The following is a 19,435-nucleotide window of genomic DNA, read 5'->3' as shown; positions in this document are numbered from 1 at the left end:
TATCTCTAGCTGCTTTATCCTTCTACAGGGTCGCAGGCAAGCTGGAGCCTATCCCAGCTGACTACGGGCGAAAGGCAGGGTACACCCTGGACAAGTCGCCAGGTCATCACAGGGCCCATTAAAATCAATTCCAATTTTTTTTTTTTTATTTACTTAACTTAGTTAGTTACTTAGGAGGAGGGCAAGGTCTTCAGTTTACATGTTGCTTTGAGACTGATGCTTAGTTTTACTACATTTTTATAAGAAAAATTCCTTCAAAAGTGGAAGAATTTCGAAATTCCTCAATGACTATCGATTTAAAATGTTTGTTTTTCCCCTCATCAAACAGAAGTCATGCGACTGAAAAATGTATGTTAAACCAAAAAGATGTCTCTTTATAGATATATATATATTTTTTGTTCGTGGCTAAGTTTTGCTCGTTTTCCCTTTCCAGGAATAATTACACGTGAGGAATCTGAGAAGTTACTGATGAACGAAGCTGAAGGCGCCTTCCTGGTGCGAGTCAGTGAGAGAATTTGGGGTTACATCCTGTCATATCGCACAGCCACTGGCTTCAAACACTTCCTGATTGACGCCTCGAGGGATTCTTACAGTTTTCTAGGAGTGGACCAGAACCGCCACGCCACTCTCGCTGACCTTATCGACTTTCACAAGGTGGGCTAATAGGAGAGAATCTTCTCTTGAATATTGCTGAAAGTGAAAATCCACCAATTGAAAATCCAATTGCTTGAAATGCAAAAACTGTTTCAAAGTTTGATTGTTGAAAATTGTCAATGCCATTGAAACTGTGCTGTTGGTAACAGTGTCCTCTTCTGAGATCAGAGCAGCACACAACAATTCATAACTTAAAGGAACACAAAAAAACCCAGCACAATCACTGAACACATCACAGATGTGAATCACAGTACCAAGTAGCTGAATGCTTGAATCTGATTGGTCAGAAGGTATACATTATGTAAGTGATAATGTACAGCGAGCCAGTCATGATCATGAAATAAATCCTGATAGGGTGATGCAAGGTGTTGAATCAGCCTGAAGGGGTTTATTTTGTTATAATGACCAACTCGCTGGACATTATTCTGCTCATTATACTTATGAAAGAAGTCAACAACATGACACAAACTACTGATTTAAAAATGATTTTATTGCTTCCACTCATGATGTGGTTCATAGCAACACCAATACATTGCTGTAATTGGCCAATCAGAATTGAGTATTTGACAAAGCCATGGAATAATTTTGTAGTTCCAGTTTATGTTCAAGAGCTCATTCTGAGATTATTGTTTCCATCGGAAAAGTTAATGCAGAGGGATTTGTAAAATAATGGGCTATGGTTGTTTTGGGATCAGGACACTTCAGCCAATGAAAATTTTGTCAAATGCCATTTCATCTGCGAGGTGGCCTAGTGGTTAGCGTGTCCGCCTCTCGATCGGGAGATCACGAATTCTACTCACTGTTGGGTCATACCAAAGACCATCATAAAAATGGTACCTACTGGCAAGGCACACTGTAATACAGGTGCGAGTGGGGAGTCAAACTCTTGCGGTCACCAGAGGACTAGCCCCTCACTGTAACCCTAGCTATGTAATAGGCGAGAGGGCCAAGGGCTACGAAAATGCACCGCTCTATGCACCACATGGCATCGGAAGGGATTTGATTGACCATTCTGTCCAATGGTTGAGACATTTCATCCAAAGCCTTTTTCACATGCACTATCGATTATTTTATATGTGGTGACAATATGTGCAATAAGATTGAGATATAAACAAACCATAATTCATTTAAGGGAGTGCATAAGCAGGTTTATGACTGCATCTCCCTGTGATAAATGGAAATAAACTAATTTTGTAAAGCAAACGAGTGCCGTAGTGTCAGGGTGCAGGCACTTACAGATGTATGTGCAGGGGAAAGCAAACAGGAAATGAAGCCAAACCGCTAGATGAGAATCGTGGTCAAAAGGCAGGCAGGGGTCGGTCAATCGGCAAACGGAGCAATGCAGGCAAGACTAGAGAATAACAAGGTATGAACGAGGGTCGAAGAAACTAGAGACAGGCAGAAAGGAAACAGCTTGGTATGACATGGAAAACACTGAACGATACTTCGCAATGGAAGTGAGTGAGAGAGGGGATTAAGTAGCATGACTTGAGTGGAGAATGAGAGACAGGTGTAGTTAATAAGCAGGTGATAGAGGGCACTGTGGTTCTTGGGCTTTGTAGTTGTGAGAAGCAATGCTTGTAGTCTGTTTCAAGCTGTTGCTCTCAACGCCATTACTGACATACAGTACGGACGCTTCAACACAAAAGAGTGCTGTAAGGGGCATAAACAAGTAGACCCTTACCATTACAGGCTGCTCTCCAAGCTTTGAGTCCAGTGAAGCCGTTTAATTCATCATATAGCCAGTCTTAAGGCCAACACAGCCTCATCTCATCTCATTATCTCTAGCCGCTTTATCCTGTTCTACAGGGTCGCAGGCAAGCTAGAGCCCATCCCAGCTGACTACGGGCGAAAGGCGGGGTACACCCTGAACAAGTCGCCAGGTCATCACAGGGCCGACACATAGACACAGACAACCATTCACACTCGCATTCACACCGACGGTCAATTTAGAGTCACCAGTTAACCTAACCTGCATGTCTTTGGACTGTGGGGGAAACCGGAGCACCCGGAGGAAACCCACACGGACACGGGGAGAACATGCAAACTCCACACAGAAAGGCCCTCGCCGGCCACGGGGCTCGAACCCGGACCTTCTTGCTGTGAGGCGACAGCGCTAACCACTACACCACCGTGCCACCCTCCAACACAGCCTTAATCAGTAAAATGGTTCAATAAATATTTTATTTAAATAGTATTTTATTCATTTAAGGGAGTGCATTAAGCAGGTTTATGACTGCATCTCCCAATAATAAATGGAAACATGTGCCTAATGATAGTGAGGTGGCAATATGTGTGACAAATTGGTGTATATTTTTAAACCAATCCAAAAGAACAATTCTCAATAGAATTTGACCAAAGTGGAAAATATTTATGTAAAGCAAACCAGCAACCCTTACCATTACAGGCTGCTCTCCGATCTGGGGTGATCTTTACTCACCATTAGATTTCACAACTCGTGTTTGGTGGTTAAACTACACGCTGCAAAAATGTGTTTTGCTTCGGTCAAATTCCATTGAGAATTCCTCCTTTTTTTCCAAACAAACAAATACCTGGGCAGCACGGTGATGTAGTGGTTAGCACTGTCGCCTCACAGCAAGAAGGTTCTGGATTCGAGCCCCGTGGCCAGCGAGGGCCTTTCTGTGCGGAGTTTGCATGTTCTCCCCGTGTCCACGTGGGTTTCCTCCGGGTGCTCCGGTTTCCCCCACAGTCCAAAGACATGCAGGTTAGGTTAACTGGTGACTCTAAATTGACCATAGGTGTGAATGTGGGTGTGAATGGTTGTCTGTGTCTATGTGTCAGCCCTGTGATGACCTGGCGACTTGTCCAGGGTGTACCCCGCCTTTCGCCCGTAGTCAGCTGGGATAGGCTCCAGCTCGCCTGTGACCCTGTAGAACAGGATAAAGCGGCTAGAAATAATGAGATGAGATGAAACAAATACCTGAAATATAAAATAATTGATAGTGTGTATGTAAAAGGCTTTGGACGAAATATCTTAACTATTGGACGAAATGGTCGTTGGAAGAAGTGTCCTGTATCCATTGTTTTGAGACAGAGAGGAAGTAAAAGGGAGAAATGAGAGCAAAGCTAGTGAATGATTTGCTATTAATCGCAGCTATGCTATAGGTGAGAATAGGGAGAACAGGAACTAACTTTTACTTGGTCTTGTGCTTTCTGCAACAATAAGTGTGTGAAATGTTGTGAAATTTTAACAGTTTATAGTAAGATTTCACACATTCATTCATGAAACATGGTAAACATTTGAAATCTCTCTAGTATAAGTGGAATAACACACTCCAGATTGTGATATTTCCAAAAACTAGCACTTCAGAGCCTGAGCGGCGCTTCACTTGCATGTTGTGCTGCATCACACCACCCCATCATGTACTTTTTTTTTACACAGTTCTGTTTTACACTGCATTTTATGATCTGCTATTTCTACATAAGACTGTTTCTATGAACCCCGTCATTAGTGGAAGCAATACAATCATTTTAAAATCAATATTTCATATCACGTTCATGATTTATTTCATAAGCAGTCATGTCATCATTTCGTGTTATCACATGACTGCTTGCCAATAATGAGCAAATTTGAGTGCCACATCGTTGGCCTCTGCCAGGTTCTTTACAGTGCACGTGTCATGCAGCATGCCACAGCTCAGATGTTCCATAGTCTGGGGGCCCTGTCTACACTTTCAGTCTGCCATATCTTTAGTGTATCCCCATTTTGCCATATTAGATTTACATTTCCCCATGCGTGCCTGCAGTCTGCTGAGACTGCGCCATGGAATCCATGGTTGGTCAGAACCAGGAGGGAGTTTCTCTGAGGGATCAATCAATAAAAGACTGTCCTCTGGAGATTTCTCGAGTCTCTCTTCTAAAGAGTTTAACCCTTTTGGATGATGCACTGCAGTCCAGGGGTTGGACAGAAGATGGAAAGCTTCTGAGTGATTTCAAATGCTGGGGTGGCAAGGGGTGGTCATAAGGGGGTGTTTTTCATCCTCCGATTGCCCGAGTTGTACTTTTTGGCTGGCTAGAGCTCTTCTGATATCAGGAGCTGTGAAACCAGACAATAGATACTGTAGATGTTGTCAGTCTTGGTAGGTTTCATGCACCCGTTGATGCAGCGACAACTTGTGTTCAGTACAGAATAAATCTTCACATGAGTTGAGTGTTCCCATACTGGGCAGCCATATTCAGCAGGAGAGAAACAGAGTTGTTGATCAGATGGTCATTGAATTTGCTCCCCATTTTGAGGTACTCAACTTTTGAAGAAGAGCATTCCTGGAACTTAGTTTCCCCTTAAGATTGGAAATATGTCCTTTGAATATCAAGGAACTATCAAGAGTAACACCAAGGTAGACTGGATTGTCACAGTCCATAAGCAGTCATGTCATCATTTCGTGTTATCACATGACTGCTTGCCAATAACGAGCAAATTTGAGTGCCACATCATTGGCCTCTGCCAGGTTCTTTACAGTGCATGTGTCATGCAGCATGCCACAGCTCAGATGTTCCATAGTCTGGGGGCCCTGTCCACACTTTCAGTCTGCCGCATCTTTAGTGTATCCCCATTTTGCCATATTAGATTTACATTTCCCCATGCATGCCTGCACAAGGTGGATGCCAGGACATTTCCTTGAGGGAGGCCATTTTTCTGCCTCCACCAGCAACTTTTCAGCAGCCATGTCATAAGAAGGATAATGTCCCTTCCATAACACCTTGATTTTTGTGCTGTTACTTATTTCATGTGTTTCAAGGTGGAGTTTTCTTTTAATCTTGTATTTGGCTGAAAATTATGACGTTACTCGAACATTTCTGACGGGTTTTTTTCTTTTTTTTGTTCATTGTAAATAAACAAAAGCATCTTGAGTCTGTCACATCCTCTTAGGCTACGTTCACACTGCAGGCTGAAGTGACTCAAATCCGATCTTTTCGCCCATATGTGACCTGTATCCGATCTTTTATTGACAATATGAACGACACAGATCTGATTTTTTTCAAATCCGACCCAGGCCATTTGGACATGTGGTCCTAATTCCGATTCCTATCCGATCTTTTCATATGCGACTTCAGTCTGAACCGCCAGGTCGCATTCATCCGACTTACACGTCATCAACAAGCCACAAACGTCACTATTCTGCGCTGAAGTAGGTGGCGGGTCTCTCAAAAAAGTTACAACAACATGGCACATAATCACGGGCGCAGATAGAGGGTGGGACGAGTCCCTCGTTCGGTCCCCCCCACTTATAGGGAGGAAAAAACGTCTATGCTGTCTTTCTTTGCATAAGGCAAACCTCACGGAAAAATCAAAAGACTAATTACCATTCGGTTTATTGAGGTGCACAGCAGTGTATACATAGTTGCAACAACTCACATAAAACAAAGACTGATATTCGGTTGGTTGAGCTGCACAGACTGCACAGGTTGTGAGCTCGAGCTTGGTTGCTATAGTAACCCACAACAAGTTTGACAGGCATGTTGGGGTTGGTTTGCTGGCAGCTTTGTCCCCCCCAGTTTTTTGTCCCCCCCAGTTCAAAAAACGTATCTGCGCCCCTGCGCATGACATCAATGCGAGGGACGCTTCAGGCTGTGAAGGTTCTGAATCTTCTCAATGGAAGGACGCAGAGGTTAGGGAGCTGATTTCCATTTGGGGGGATACAGCTATTCAAGCTAGATTGGATGGGTCATACCGCAACCGGGCGGTTTTACTTCCGTAAACACTGGCCATGCTCACTGCGTGTGACGTCGTCGTATCCTGCAATGCGCATGCGGAACACTTTTAGGTCGCTTTTCGTTCATACTGAGGATCACATACAAGTCGCATATATTTGTTAATGTGAACGACCTCACAAAAAATCGGATTTCACAAAAAAATCGGAATTGAGCATTAAGCCTTGCAGTGTGAACGTAGCGTTAGTTTCCTGCCATCAGGAAGCGTGGAGATGGACAGGGCTTTTCCATGGTTCCTTCTGCTAATAATTGAGAAGTGCAAAGTAAAGCGTAAAATACTGTATGTTGAGTGGTTTTAGATCATGTACGTACAATTGTGTGACTTTAAACTCAGAAGAGATAATGAGGTTCAAAAGTAAACTTGAGATTCCATGGATCATCTTTGCTTTCAGGAGGAAGTCATTACCACCACTGGAAATGAGCAGTTAAAGCAGGCGTGCAGGCACACTACGCCCCCTGGAGACTACGGGGGACTTTTCCCATAATCGCAAACCTTCCTCTGAACTTTCACAATCATGATTAATTCATTGTTAGGTCTTAGTCTCGATAAGCTCATGTATTTCAAAGGGAATAATTGGAAAGTGCTCTCTTGATGAAGATAGGAAAACTTTTTGTAAATATCTAGACTGCAGCAGAACATGGAACTGGAAATTGGACCCTTGAGAGCTTCAGCGCCAGCAGTGAAACCTGACAATGAATGCTGCATTCGACTCAATTTCATAACTCGTAATTTCCGACTACTGACTCGGAAAAACTCCACTTTAATTCAGAATTCCTCCACAGGACAGTCTCCACAAGTGACATCAAATCAACAAAAACTGAAAAGGAAACACAGAAATAATGTTTTTCTCATCTTAGTAAAGCCTGTTTCTCATGTCATGATATGTTTTATTCCTGTTCCACGACAGAAATTTGATAACAATTACAATTTTTATTTATTAAAGAACTCGTACTGTTTGTTATCCATTTTCAGTTACATTTAATCTTGTGGAACATCCACAAACCAAGTTCAGTTTCTGATTCAAATTTGATTAGATTGAATTGTTGTTGTTGTTGTTGTTGTTGTTTTGTCAGATTACAGCAAAAACGTCATAAACTCTGATGTGAATATCCTGATTACATTCTCAATTAATTCTCAGTCCAAAAAAAAAATTGCTTTCTTCTTTGCTTCATTATTCATGCACTGATGAGCAACCATATGCAAATCAGATCTCATGAGAAAAGCTGAAAATGAAACTTCTGTTGAAAAGTCGATATATCCCAAGGGTACAATAGTGAAAAAAGGGAATATACGGTGCAAAAGAAAGGGTCTCATTTGGAAATTTTAAATGCTTTTATTTTTTAAAGGAATAGATTTGAAACAACTGATTAGACAGCCATGAGACTCAACACACAATAACAGAAGCAATTGTTGAAATGGACAGCACACTCATTCTTAAAAACAGGGTTTTGTTCCCCCCACTTGGGTGTATTTTATATATCTCTCTAAATGCACTGGTCCAGGCTGGTGCTCTGACTCAGTGCTGTGGAAAGCGCCGGGTGACTCAGACGGCACGTGAAGGTTTTCCCAGAGCTCCAACGCTGCTGACTGAGCTTCAGAATGCTGGTCTGGGAGAACGTGCCGTCGGCCTGACGCTGATACAGACCCGTCTGCACCTCATCGCCTGTCACGCTATTGCTGTTCTCAGACCAGGATATGGTCACACTGTCAGGGTAAAAGCCTCGAGCCACACACACCACACTGACATCACCCTCAGAGAGCGGAGAACCAGAGGGAGCGAGCAGGAGCAGGGATGGAGGAGACGACGGACGAGCTGTAGACCACAACAACAATTTGGAACGAGGTTTAAAACTGAAGTTTTAAAACTAGAGACCATTCAGAAGGTCAGTGAAGAGGCCATTTGTGTTGACATGGACAGTACAGTTCAATTTTACATGAAATCAAATTTCAATGCGAAGTGTTGAATAAATAAATAAATGTATTCTATTAATTTTATAAAAAAGGAAGACAAATAGAAACAAAGTTGTTATCCAAAGTTGCTTTTTATAATTTTTATGATAAAACACGAGTTTGTTAGAATTCATTAATTATGAAAAAATTAATAAATAATGTCTAGTTAGCTGTGAAAAATGTCATTTTGTTAATTATGTAATAATTTTATTATTTAAAAATAAAGATAGGACTATATCTTAACCTAATTTATTAAATGATTACTGAGTCATGACTAGATGGTTATTTAATTAATAATTACTGAATTATTAAAATTTACATCATAGTAATAAAATATTAGTAATTAGTAATAGTACTCGAAGAATTAACAGCTTTAAGATACTCTTAAACTATCCTAAACATTTACAAAATGATAAATTTAAGTGTATTTATAACTTTAAGAATGTTTATAGTATAACTTTGACTTTCCATGACTTTGTAAAGATAATGAAATGCTGTTAAAAAGGATGTTTAAGATGCCATTTAAAGTTACTAAATTTAACATTTAAATGGACTTAAAGTCATGACTACTTTTAAGAAAACCAATAAAGGGTCTTAAAGTTACTAGTATATTTAATGAATTTAAAAAAGTTGCATTACGTTAATGGCATTTAGCAGACACTCTGATCTAGAGTGATGTACAACATATCCGGAGCAGTTGGAGGTCAGGTGCCTTATTCAAGGACACGTCAGCCATTCCTGCTGGTCGAGGGAATCAAACCGGCAACCTTTTCAACCCAAAGCTGCTTCTCTAACCATGAGGCCATGGCTTCCCTCAAGTTCAGTAAAGGTACTTTAAATGTACTATTAAATTTAAGGGCTAGTGTTAAAGCTAACTGAAATACACAACTAAATTAAAGGTTCCTTTAAGGTTTACATTAAAGGCAATTAAATTCAGAGTGTAAATAAAAATGAATACATTTAATACAAATCCAGTTTAATAAAGTTATTTGATTCCAATGGAATATTAAGGCTGACATTAAATTATATTTGGCTCAAATCTATCCATAGTCCATCAATGATGTGTGCTTATGAAAATGTAAACTGAAAATGAACAGTCATTGTATTTTCCAAGAATTACAAAAAGATTGTGACTCACCGATCCTTAACTCAGTGCCTCCACCGATGCTGCCATGGCACTGTGTAACAGCGTCGTACAAAAACCTGATCTCCACAGCCCACTGCTCCTGCCGAGCCTGAACACTTCAACGTTCACAAAACTGCAACTCAGACTGATAAATCGGCAGGAATTTCTTCCATGTGACCATGAGAAATCATCAAGAATCTGTTTTGTAACATTTCCTGACTGGATTGGAGCTCCTGGACTGAATGGTAAAGATCTTCAGGATGACTGAAACACTCAGGAGGTTTTTGTACGAGTGGCTCATTGAAATGCAGCACTGTGATGGTTCTCACAAATGATGCAGCCACAGTAGTACACCGCTTCATCCTCAGCCTCCACTCGGGCGATGTTCAGGTACTCGTCATTACCGTTGTCTGTGTAAGTGAATCTACTGGACAGGCCACTGGCTCTGGTGCTATCAGCAAGTAAGAACTTTGGAGCATCTCCAGCTTTCTGCTGGTACCATGAAATGAGCCAGCTACCACCATTCCTCCTGCAGAGAATCTGTACATCCTGTCCAACATTGACGTTCATGATCTTCTCCTGGGTCAGCTGTACAATGGCCTCAAATCCTGGGAAAACACAAAAATCCCAAATATGATTGAAAGTTCTCTGGATGAGGATTTCCCAACAGATCTGATCCCTTCGACAGATTTCAGAGCAATCCAACTGTGATAATTTTATAGCTTTGTTTCATCTCTGGATTTTTTTTTTATTTCAACATCAACAGCACTTCTCATGAACAGATTGAAGACATTTTTTTAAAGTGCTTTTCCATTTTTACTGGACCAGAAGTCAGACATAAGGACACTTTATCTTTTTTTTTTAATTCAATTGAAAATATCTTACCTGAGAGAGAGAGCAGGAGTCCAGTGAGAGCCGTGATGCTCAGGATCTTCATGATTACTGCTGGAGGTGATCAGAGAGGAGAGACGAGTGTGTGATTTCTTCAAGACAAGTGATGCGTTGACGCTTATAAAGAGAGGCAGCACACTTGGACTCATACACACACAATTTCACCACATTCCTGCTTCGCCAAATTTGCATGACGGGGTTGTGCGGGCGTGGCTAATACAAGCAGAAAATCAAACGGTTTGGAAAATAAATATGATTTGTCTGACATTGCCTTGAGAGTGGATTGTTTGCTGCTTCACCACAGCGCTGTTGAATTCTCAATTCTGAGTGGCCAGAAGGTGTTGATTAATTTTCTAGAACATCAGCTCGGACAGTCATGCAGCTTCAAATCACAGCTTTATAATGTATTAATGCACTCAGTGTGATACGTTATCATCTAATACAGAACTGAATTGTCATTTTGGTATGAAGAAGAAGGAAAAAAAGAGATTCACAGACTTTATATAACATAAATGGGTATATCAAGATATACACTACCGTTCAAAAGTTTAGGGTCACCCAGACAATTTTGTGTTTTCCATGAAAAGTCACACTTTTATTTACCACCATAAGTTGTAAAATGAATAGAAAATATAGTCGAGACATTTTTCTGGCCATTTTGAGCATTTAATCGACCCCACAAATGTGATGCTCCAGAAACTCAATCTGCTCAAAGGAAGGTCAGTTTTATAGCTTCTCTAAAGAGCTAAACTGTTTTCAGCTGTGCTAACATGATTGTACAAGGGTTTTCTAATCATCCATTAGCCTTCTGAGGCAATGAGCAAACACATTGTACCATTAGAACACTGGAGTGAGAGTTGCTGGAAATGGGCCTCTATACACCTATGGAGATATTGCACCAAAAACCACACATTTGCAGCTAGAATAGTCATTTAGCACATTAGCAATGTATAGAGTGGATTTCTGATTAGTTTAAAGTGATCTTCATTGAAAAGAACAGTGCTTTTCTTTCAAAAATAAGGACATTTCAAAGTGACCCCAAACTTTTGAACGGTAGTGTACAGTATTGTCCAAAAGTCTTAGGCAGGTGTAAAGAAATGCTGTAGACCAAAAATGTCTTAAAAATTAATGAAATGAAATGTTTCAACGTTAAAAAAAAAACCATAAACAGTAACCAGTAAGCCATAATAAATGAAACAAAGTCAATATTTGGTGTAAAATGACCCTTTGTTTAAAAAAAAAAATAGTAGTCTCAGGGACAGTGAGTGCAGTTTTATAAGGAAATGAGCTGTAGGTTTTACTGAGTATCTTACAGAACCAGCTACAGTTATTCGGGACACTTTGACTGTCACACTCGCTTCTTCATTTTGCACCAAACCCCAGTAGCCTTCATTATATTTTCTTTTTTAAATCTGAAAAGTGAGTTCTTGTGTGGGCAGCACGGTGGTGTAGTGGTTAGCGCTGTCGCCTCACAGCAAGAAGGTCCGGGTTCGAGCCCCGTGGCCGGCGAGGGCCTTTCTGTGTGGAGTTTGCATGTTCTCCCCGTGTCCGCGTGGGTTTCCTCCGGGTGCTCCGGTTTCCCCCACAGTCCAAAGACATGCAGGTTAGGTTAACTGGTGACTCTAAATTGACCGTAGGTGTGAATGTGAGTGTGAATGGTTGTCTGTGTCTATGTGTCAGCCCTGTGATGACCTGGCGACTTGTCCAGGGTGTACCCCGCCTTTCGCCCGTAGTCAGCTGGGATGGGCTCCAGCTTGCCTGCGACCCTGTAGAACAGGATAAAGTGGCTAAAGATAATGAGATGAGATGAGTTCTTGTGTAATATGCTGCTCAGATACAAATGTTTTTTTTTTTTTTCTGTAACATATAATTTTGTGCTGGAAAAAAACGCATGTTTGGAACTCTAAAATGTTTTTTGTAATGTTTTGACTCGATAATGTAGAAGTCATAAAATAGAAATCTATAACAAAGTTCGTATGAAAAAATAGGGGGACTAATACTTTTGCACAGTACTGTATGTTATCGAATATAAGAACCAATCAATAACCAATTGTCATTTTTAGCCTTTGATGGATATTTAGTCCTCACAGGTTTTGTGACTTCAGTCAAAGCAGAACTCTATTAATAGAGTTTCATCTGGCAGCTGTGAATTTGCATGCACTTTCTGTTCTCGATCTTTTTTTTGCTGAGGACGGTTGACTTTTTCCGCCAGTGCGCTTCAAATCACCGAACCTTAACATACAGGACATTAAATAGAGAACCATTTTAACTCCTCAGCTTCTCAACAAGCTCGCAGTTTCATGAACTGACCTGATTTTTTTGGGGGGGAAATAAATAACGTTCGAGAGCAAAAACGTTACCCAAAAAATTGTGATTTTTTTTCAGTCTTTCACTCAAGGCAAAAAATTAGAGGACTTACAGTTCATAAGTCGCTTTATCAAGAAAGAGTATCACCAATAAAGAGTGTTCCAGTGAAGTATATTTTCTGTGTATGTTATTTTAGGCCATTCAAACCTAGCAACAGGAATAACAGTGACTGAAATTGAGGGACGAGTGAGTTCGCATATTGTATAGGGAGTGTCCATGTTTTGTTCATCATGCCAGCATGTTCAGCCATTTTAATCGTCTTAATGATTATAGTTTAACCTGATAAGGTGTGAGAGCCAGTATCTGTAAATGTGTGAAATAATCTGAAGAGGCCATCATGAATAAATTGTGTAAATTAGATCCTCAAAAGACAGTTTTTTGCGGTTTTGTTTGTTTGTTTGTTTGTTTGTCTTTTATCTATTACACAACATTGGTTGGAACACAGTTCCAGAATAATGCATTACTAGAAATTTCCGATGTGAATGCCAGAATCATCAAGAAGCTCAACTTTGAAAATTATAATCATTTCATATCAAGAGACAAGTTTCATGGTGAAAATGATTTTACTCAGTACTTAAAGGTCAAACAAGATCAGACTGTGATTTATTTTTGCTCAAACATTGTACTTCTATGAATATAATCTGCATATTATACTGTATATCCTGCATTATAAATACCCTCATAACATCTCATCTCATTATCTCTAGCCGCTTTATCCTGTTCTACAGGGTCGCAGGCAAGCTGGAGCCTATCCCAGCTGACTACGGGCGAAAGGCGGGGTTCACCCTGGACAAGTCGCCAGGTCATCACAGGGCTGACACATAGACACAGACAACCATTCACACTCACATTCACACCTACGGTCACTTTAGAGTCATCAGTTAACCTAACCTGCATGTCTTTGGACTGTGGGGGAAACCGGAGCACCCGGAGGAAACCCACGCGGACAACATGCAAACTCCGCACAGAGAGGCCCTCGCCGGCCACGGGGCTCGAACCCGGACCTTCTTGCTGTGAGGCGACAGCACTAACCACTGCACCACCGTGCCGCCCTCATAACATGTCATATAGCATAATGTTATAACTGACCGTGAGTTGGCCTAGTGGTTAGCGTGTCCACCTCTCGACCAGGAGATCACAAGTTCTACTCGCAGTAGGGCCATACCATCATAAAAATGGTACCTATTGTCATCTGGCAAGGCACGCTGCAATACAGATGTGAGTGGGGAAGTCAAACTCTCACAGTTACCAGAGGACTAGCCCCCTGCTGTAACCCTAGCTGTATAGGCGAGAGGCCGAGGGCTATCGAAACAGAGATCGGCGCTGCACCAGACACCTTAAAGAGCTGTTTAGTACTGGGACAGGAGACTGCCTGGGAAGACCAGATCCTGGCATGGAAGGGACCTCGACTTGACTTGACTGTTATAATAACTTACAATACCTGACATACAATGGTGAATCGTTACTATTAGAGCTGGGACTTGAGCTTAGACAAATCTTAGCCAGACACCAAAAAAAGCAACAGGGCAAAGGATATTGTAAGGGATTAGCAGCAGGCTGCCAGGTCCCTCCTTTGTGTGTAGATGTTGATGTTGATTTTAAAAGTAACTCAGTAAATTACACAGGGAAATGAATACTTAAGTCTGAGTGAAAAATACTGTGTCCGAGCATGCAGCATGAAAGAAGAGCCTGGAGGCAGAAATCTTAGTTTCTCTGTCGTTAGCCTGTGCTACTTGCTCTCGATAGCACTGGCTTGACCGCTTTATTAGCATTCACGAACACTACTGATGAATGCTACACCAGCTGGAAGGTGACTTCACTGCTGCACTGATGGCACCGACTCGCGGTTGGCCTTCAAGAAGGATGAGGGCAATAAATTGTTGGTCCCTCCCACTATAAATCAAAATCTGATTGGTTAATTCATCTGTCACTTCCTACATAAACATACACTGTCATGCCTTCTGTCCCAGCAATGAAGTCCTAACCAATGAGTGAGCAGTTCTAAACTCTTCTCAGTAAAGAGATAACAAACAAAAAAATCTCCTTGGATAACTCTGTTTTAATGTTTTCAGGACAGTAACAAATTTCTGAAGCAAATTTGGTAGAAAATGAGGCCAAATTAGAAGAGAATAATTATCATGAAATTATGAAAGAAAATAAATATAACATTTGAAATGCTGATATGTTTGGGCTTCTCTGAAGGCCAAGAAGGCCCTGATGGTTCCCCTCTGCTGACATATGTTGTCATGGTTACATGACCTGCTAATGGTTTCAGGAATGGTAGATTATATCATATTGGTATAAATATGGATGTGATTATAGGAAATTGTGCGTGCTGATTGGTTGAGAAATTCAGACTGTTTCTCGATAATCACCTCAAGTGACTCGGCAAAATGGCGATCAATCACTTTGTCACCGTAAGTGAGGAAGAATTACAGTATAATTGATGAAAGAAAATGCTGTTCCTAAAAGCAGTAAAGATGCTATGAAGTTTGGGCTAAAACTATTCAAAGGTAAAGTGGATATGTGGTTTATTTGGTTGATTTGAAAACAAAGGATTTTATGTGACTCGGCGTAGATGTGACACAAGTCTGCGCCGCGCCGTTACGACATTTGCATGCCGCTTTTAAAGTTTGAAATAATTTTTTTTACAACTGTAATTATGATCTTTTTATTTATTTTTTTAAATAATCACCTGTGTATTTATACTAATACAATTATCCACCTCAAGCTCAGTGAATATCAGTGAATAATCTGTGGGTGGTAGAAAAGGGCAACTGGACTTGCTTGAAGATTCTTAAACGTTTCACCTCTCATCCGAAAGGCTTCCTTAGTTCTGTCTGACTAATAGATAGTTTTCACAAGACGTCACAGAGTCGAGGATTCCCTGGTGGCGGCCATCTTGCGGGGCAAGCTTACCGTACGGGTCACTGAGCACACATTGTAACACGCGAGTTACATTTATTTATATATTATTTACATTTATAGTTACATTATTACTATTTAAAGCTAGGAATGGTGCACACCTGTTGTATTCACGGCTGTCATAATAGGTCAGATGATGACGTCAAGCGGAGCTTTTATAGAATTCCCACTGTACGGGAGCACGAAGGCGAGCAAACAAAGAAACTCAGCATACAAAGGAGAAATCTATGGTTTGCAAGAATCAACCGAAGGATTATTAGCCTTCCAAACACAGCAAAGTCTGCTCCGATCATTTTATAAGTGGTAAGTTGTTTAAATAGGAAGTATAAGGATGAGAAAAAAACAGTGAATCGGAAAGCTGCGCACATTTGCGCGAAGCTGCGCAAATGTGCGCAGCTTTCCGATTTAAATCAATTCCGATTTAAATCAACTTGATATTATACACACACATATTTATATATGTGTTGAGAGCTCTAAAATTCCAATGTTTACATACCTTGGCTGTAATTAGGACACGGCTCTCACTTGTTTTTATATGGTGGACTTCACGGACCCAGCCACAGACAAAATAATTGTATGATTCCAGCGACTTGTATGCTTTGAGGTCGTCAAGTGTGTAGGCGCTTTTACTATTCACAAAATAGTTCACAATATCAGGGTACGATATGGATGGCAGCCCTGCATAGTCACTTGAAAATGCTTCTTTGTCCACTTCGTAGGGGTCAATGCCCCCAATCAAGGCCAGTTTGGCTGCATACCATCGTCGTGAGATGTCGTCCAATGTATCCATATTAGTGCTGTCAAGCGATTAAAATATTTAATCGCGATTAATGTCGCGACTGTCATAGTTAACTTGCGATTAATTGCAATTTAATTGCACATTTTTGTCACATGAAAAACCATTGTAATTCTCTTATCAGCATAAAAAAGTGAATGGGCTTGCTCACTGTTCGAACTACGGGGGTACTCGGGGGATCCGAGATCCCCTGAAACAGACATGAGATCCCTTGAAAACATGATTTGGGAAATGTTGGGGGGTCTCTAAAATATTGGCAAAATGATGTTTATTGACATAGCAATCATGTGTAACGGAAAGCATTTGCATATCCGAAGTGAGCGCGCGATGGAGAGCCGCGCTCTGAGACAAGTGCAAGCACCCCCTCCCCCCCCCAAGGGAAAATAAGGGACCCCCCCAAAAATATCGGCATAGTTCGAACACTGGTTGTACCAATGTTTTTTTTTTTTTTATTGCAGAGCATAACACGTCTTGTCACAGCCACTGCAAAGTGGGGCTGGAGCCGCCAATGGGAAAACGAAACTTAAGCCGAGCACCGTGGCTCTTCAGGGGAGGGCAGAGGACTCTGGCTGTGCGGGGCGTGGCATCATGTCAGAGCGTCAATCTCGCGATAAAAAAATTATCGCCGTTAAAATTGAGTCAAGTTAACGCGTTAATAACGCGACATTTTTGACAGCACTAAGCCATATACTTCCGTTTGCTTGATTTTGCCGACATTGATCTTTATTTTAGAAAACTGACTATATAACTTAATAAATTCGTCCGAGATAACGTAGCCGGTAGTGGCGATGGTCCGTTTTGTTTGCCCCGCTCAGAATCAGAATCAGAATTCTGATGACGAGCTCAACTAAGGTGTCGTTGAGGCATCATGTTGGTGTGGGTCACTGGAGGCTGGGTGTGAACGGCGAGTCATTAGGGTGATCAAGCTGACTCTCTCTGTCCTCCTGTGAGTCACCGAAAACAGCTGGGTCCTGGCGTACACCCAGCCGTCTGGGAAGAGTGTCCAAGACCGCATTGTAGATGGTTGATAAATGATGTCTTAGACCCCCACCTCTGTTCAGTGATGGCCGTTCCAGGTTGACAAAAATGGCTTCTTTAACTCCTCACTCATACCCACGATCCTCTCTGGCTAAAATGCGTACGTTACAATCCTGAAATGAGTGTCCTTCGTTGTTAAGATGAATGTTGACAGCCGAGTCCTGGCCTGAGGAGCTGGCTCTCCTGTGTTGAGCCAAGCGCCTGTATAGCGGTTGCTTCGTTTCCCCAATATACGAGTCCATGCATTCCTCACTGCACCGAATTGCATACACTACGTTGTCCTGTTTGTGTCTGGGTATTCTGTCCTTAGGGTGGACCAGTTTCTGCTTCAGGGTGTTACTGGGTCTGAAATGTACCAGAATGTTGTGTTTGTAGAAGATCCTCCTGAGTTTCTCAGATAGACCAGAAATGCAGGGAATGACAATGTTCTTGCGTTTGTTCCTGTTATCATCCTTGTCATCACCGGTGTCCCCTGTTGTGGCCAATTTATACATGGAGGAAGTGGAACATATAGCATTGACCACTTTTGCAGGAGTTGCTCCCAGCCATTGGTTTAGATACGTGGATGATACCTGGGTTAAAATCAAAATCCATGAGGTGGAAGCTTTCTCGAAACACATCAGTGCAGTGGATAGCAACATCAACTTCACTCGGGAGGATGTCAGTGGGAATAATCTAGCCTTCTTGGATTGTGATGTACACATTAGACAAGACAGAAGCCTTAGTATTGAGGTCTACCGGAAACCCCCATACACAGACCAGTACCTACTTTTCGACTCTCACCACCCACTGGAACATAAATTGGGGGTCATTAGGACCTTGCAACACAGGGCTCAGAACATTCCTACAATGATAGAGGGAAAAGAGAAGGAGTATAATCATATTAAGAAAGCACTTCAGAACTGTGGGTATCCCAACTGGGCTTTCCTAAAGAGCATAAAAAGGAACATAACGGACAAGGATGATAACAGGAACAAACGCAAGAACATGGTCATTCCCTACATTTCTGGTCTATCTGAGAAACTCAGGAGGATCTTCTACAAACACAACATTCCGGTACATTTCAGACCCAGTAACACCCTGAAGCAGAAACTGGTCCACCCTAAGGACAGAATACCCAGACACAAACAGGACAATGTAGTGTATGCAATTCGGTGCAGTGAGGAATGCACGGACTCGTATATTGGGGAAACAAAGCAACCGCTATACAGGCGCTTGGCTCAACACAGGAGCGCCAGCTCCTCAGGCCAGGACTCAGCTGTCTACATTCATCTTAACAACGAAGGACACTCATTTCAGGATTGTAACGTACGCATTTTAGCCAGAGAGGATCGTTGGTATGAGCGAGGAGTTACAGAAGCCATTTTTGTCAACCTGGAACGGCCATCACTGAACAGAGGTGGGGGTCTAAGACATCATTTATCAACCATCTACAATGCAGTCTTGGACACTCTTCCCAGACGGCTGGGTGTACGCCAGGACCCAGCTGTTTTCGGTGACTCACAGGAGGACAGAGAGAGTCAGCTTGATCACCCTAATGACTTGCCGTTCACACCCAGCCTCCAGTGACCCACACCAACATGATGTCTCAACGACACCTTATGCTGGGCATACACTGTGCGATTTTTGGCCCGATTTTGACACGATTTTCACTCGTGCGACTATTTTGGAGATCGGGCCGAGTTTTGGCTCAATCGTGCGTCTCGGATCGTGTAGTATACATGGGGTAACGACAAGCGATTAACACCTCACGACCTCCTCCCGATCGATCGGATGAAAATCAAACGTTTGAAATCCTGGTCGCCCATCGTGAGGCTATCGCACTGTTGAAGCAGTGTCACGAGCTGATTTACCTCAACCTGTCACACTACACATGCGCGAACACAGATACGGAAGACAAACATTGAGCAGGCAGCAGCAGCACCGCGCGTAATTTGGACCCAAGAAATGGAGG

At 41.9% G+C, this 19,435-nt stretch overlaps 2 protein-coding genes across 2 annotated transcripts in view; one reads left to right on the top strand and one right to left on the bottom strand.

The window, feature by feature from the left end:
• sh2d4ba (SH2 domain containing 4Ba) overlaps nucleotides 1-6,872 on the top strand; it is a 36,595-nt gene extending 29,723 nt beyond the window's left edge. Inside the window, exons 9-10 of the mRNA XM_060924589.1 lie at nucleotides 434-654; nucleotides 6,780-6,872. Of these exons, the coding sequence (XP_060780572.1) occupies nucleotides 434-654; nucleotides 6,780-6,872 (314 nt within the window). The remainder of the gene's footprint in view (nucleotides 1-433; nucleotides 655-6,779) is intronic.
• An 829-nt stretch (nucleotides 6,873-7,701) lies between these two features.
• On the bottom strand, nucleotides 7,702-10,453 carry LOC132888545 (immunoglobulin lambda-1 light chain-like). The gene is made up of 4 exons (XM_060924588.1): nucleotides 10,350-10,453; nucleotides 9,787-10,072; nucleotides 9,477-9,514; nucleotides 7,702-8,201 (listed from the first exon to the last, which is right to left on the bottom strand). Exons 1-4 carry the CDS (start codon nucleotides 10,399-10,401, stop codon nucleotides 7,873-7,875), a joined length of 705 nt encoding a protein of 234 aa, XP_060780571.1. The 5' UTR covers nucleotides 10,402-10,453; the 3' UTR covers nucleotides 7,702-7,872.
• Nucleotides 10,454-19,435: the final 8,982 nt, after the last annotated feature.

This window comes from Neoarius graeffei, chromosome 7 (genome assembly GCF_027579695.1).
Source record: "Neoarius graeffei isolate fNeoGra1 chromosome 7, fNeoGra1.pri, whole genome shotgun sequence".
Taxonomy (NCBI): Eukaryota; Metazoa; Chordata; class Actinopteri; order Siluriformes; family Ariidae; genus Neoarius; species Neoarius graeffei.
The sequence above is the reverse complement of the archived record's forward strand: the minus strand, read 5'-3'. Positions and strand labels throughout refer to the sequence as shown.

Bases quoted from the DNA above. Each gene is read 5' to 3' on its own strand.
- LOC132888545 (XM_060924588.1), bottom strand. From the start codon at position 10,401: ATGAAGATCCTGAGCATCACGGCTCTCACTGGACTCCTGCTCTCTCTC. The intron at 9,515-9,786 runs CCATCACAGTGC...TGTTACACAGTG, and splicing joins GGCTGCATCATTTGTGAGAA to CCATGGCAGCATCGGTGGAG. The intron at 8,202-9,476 runs GTGAGTCACAAT...TGTGGTCTACAG, and splicing joins AGGCACTGAGTTAAGGATCG to CTCGTCCGTCGTCTCCTCCA.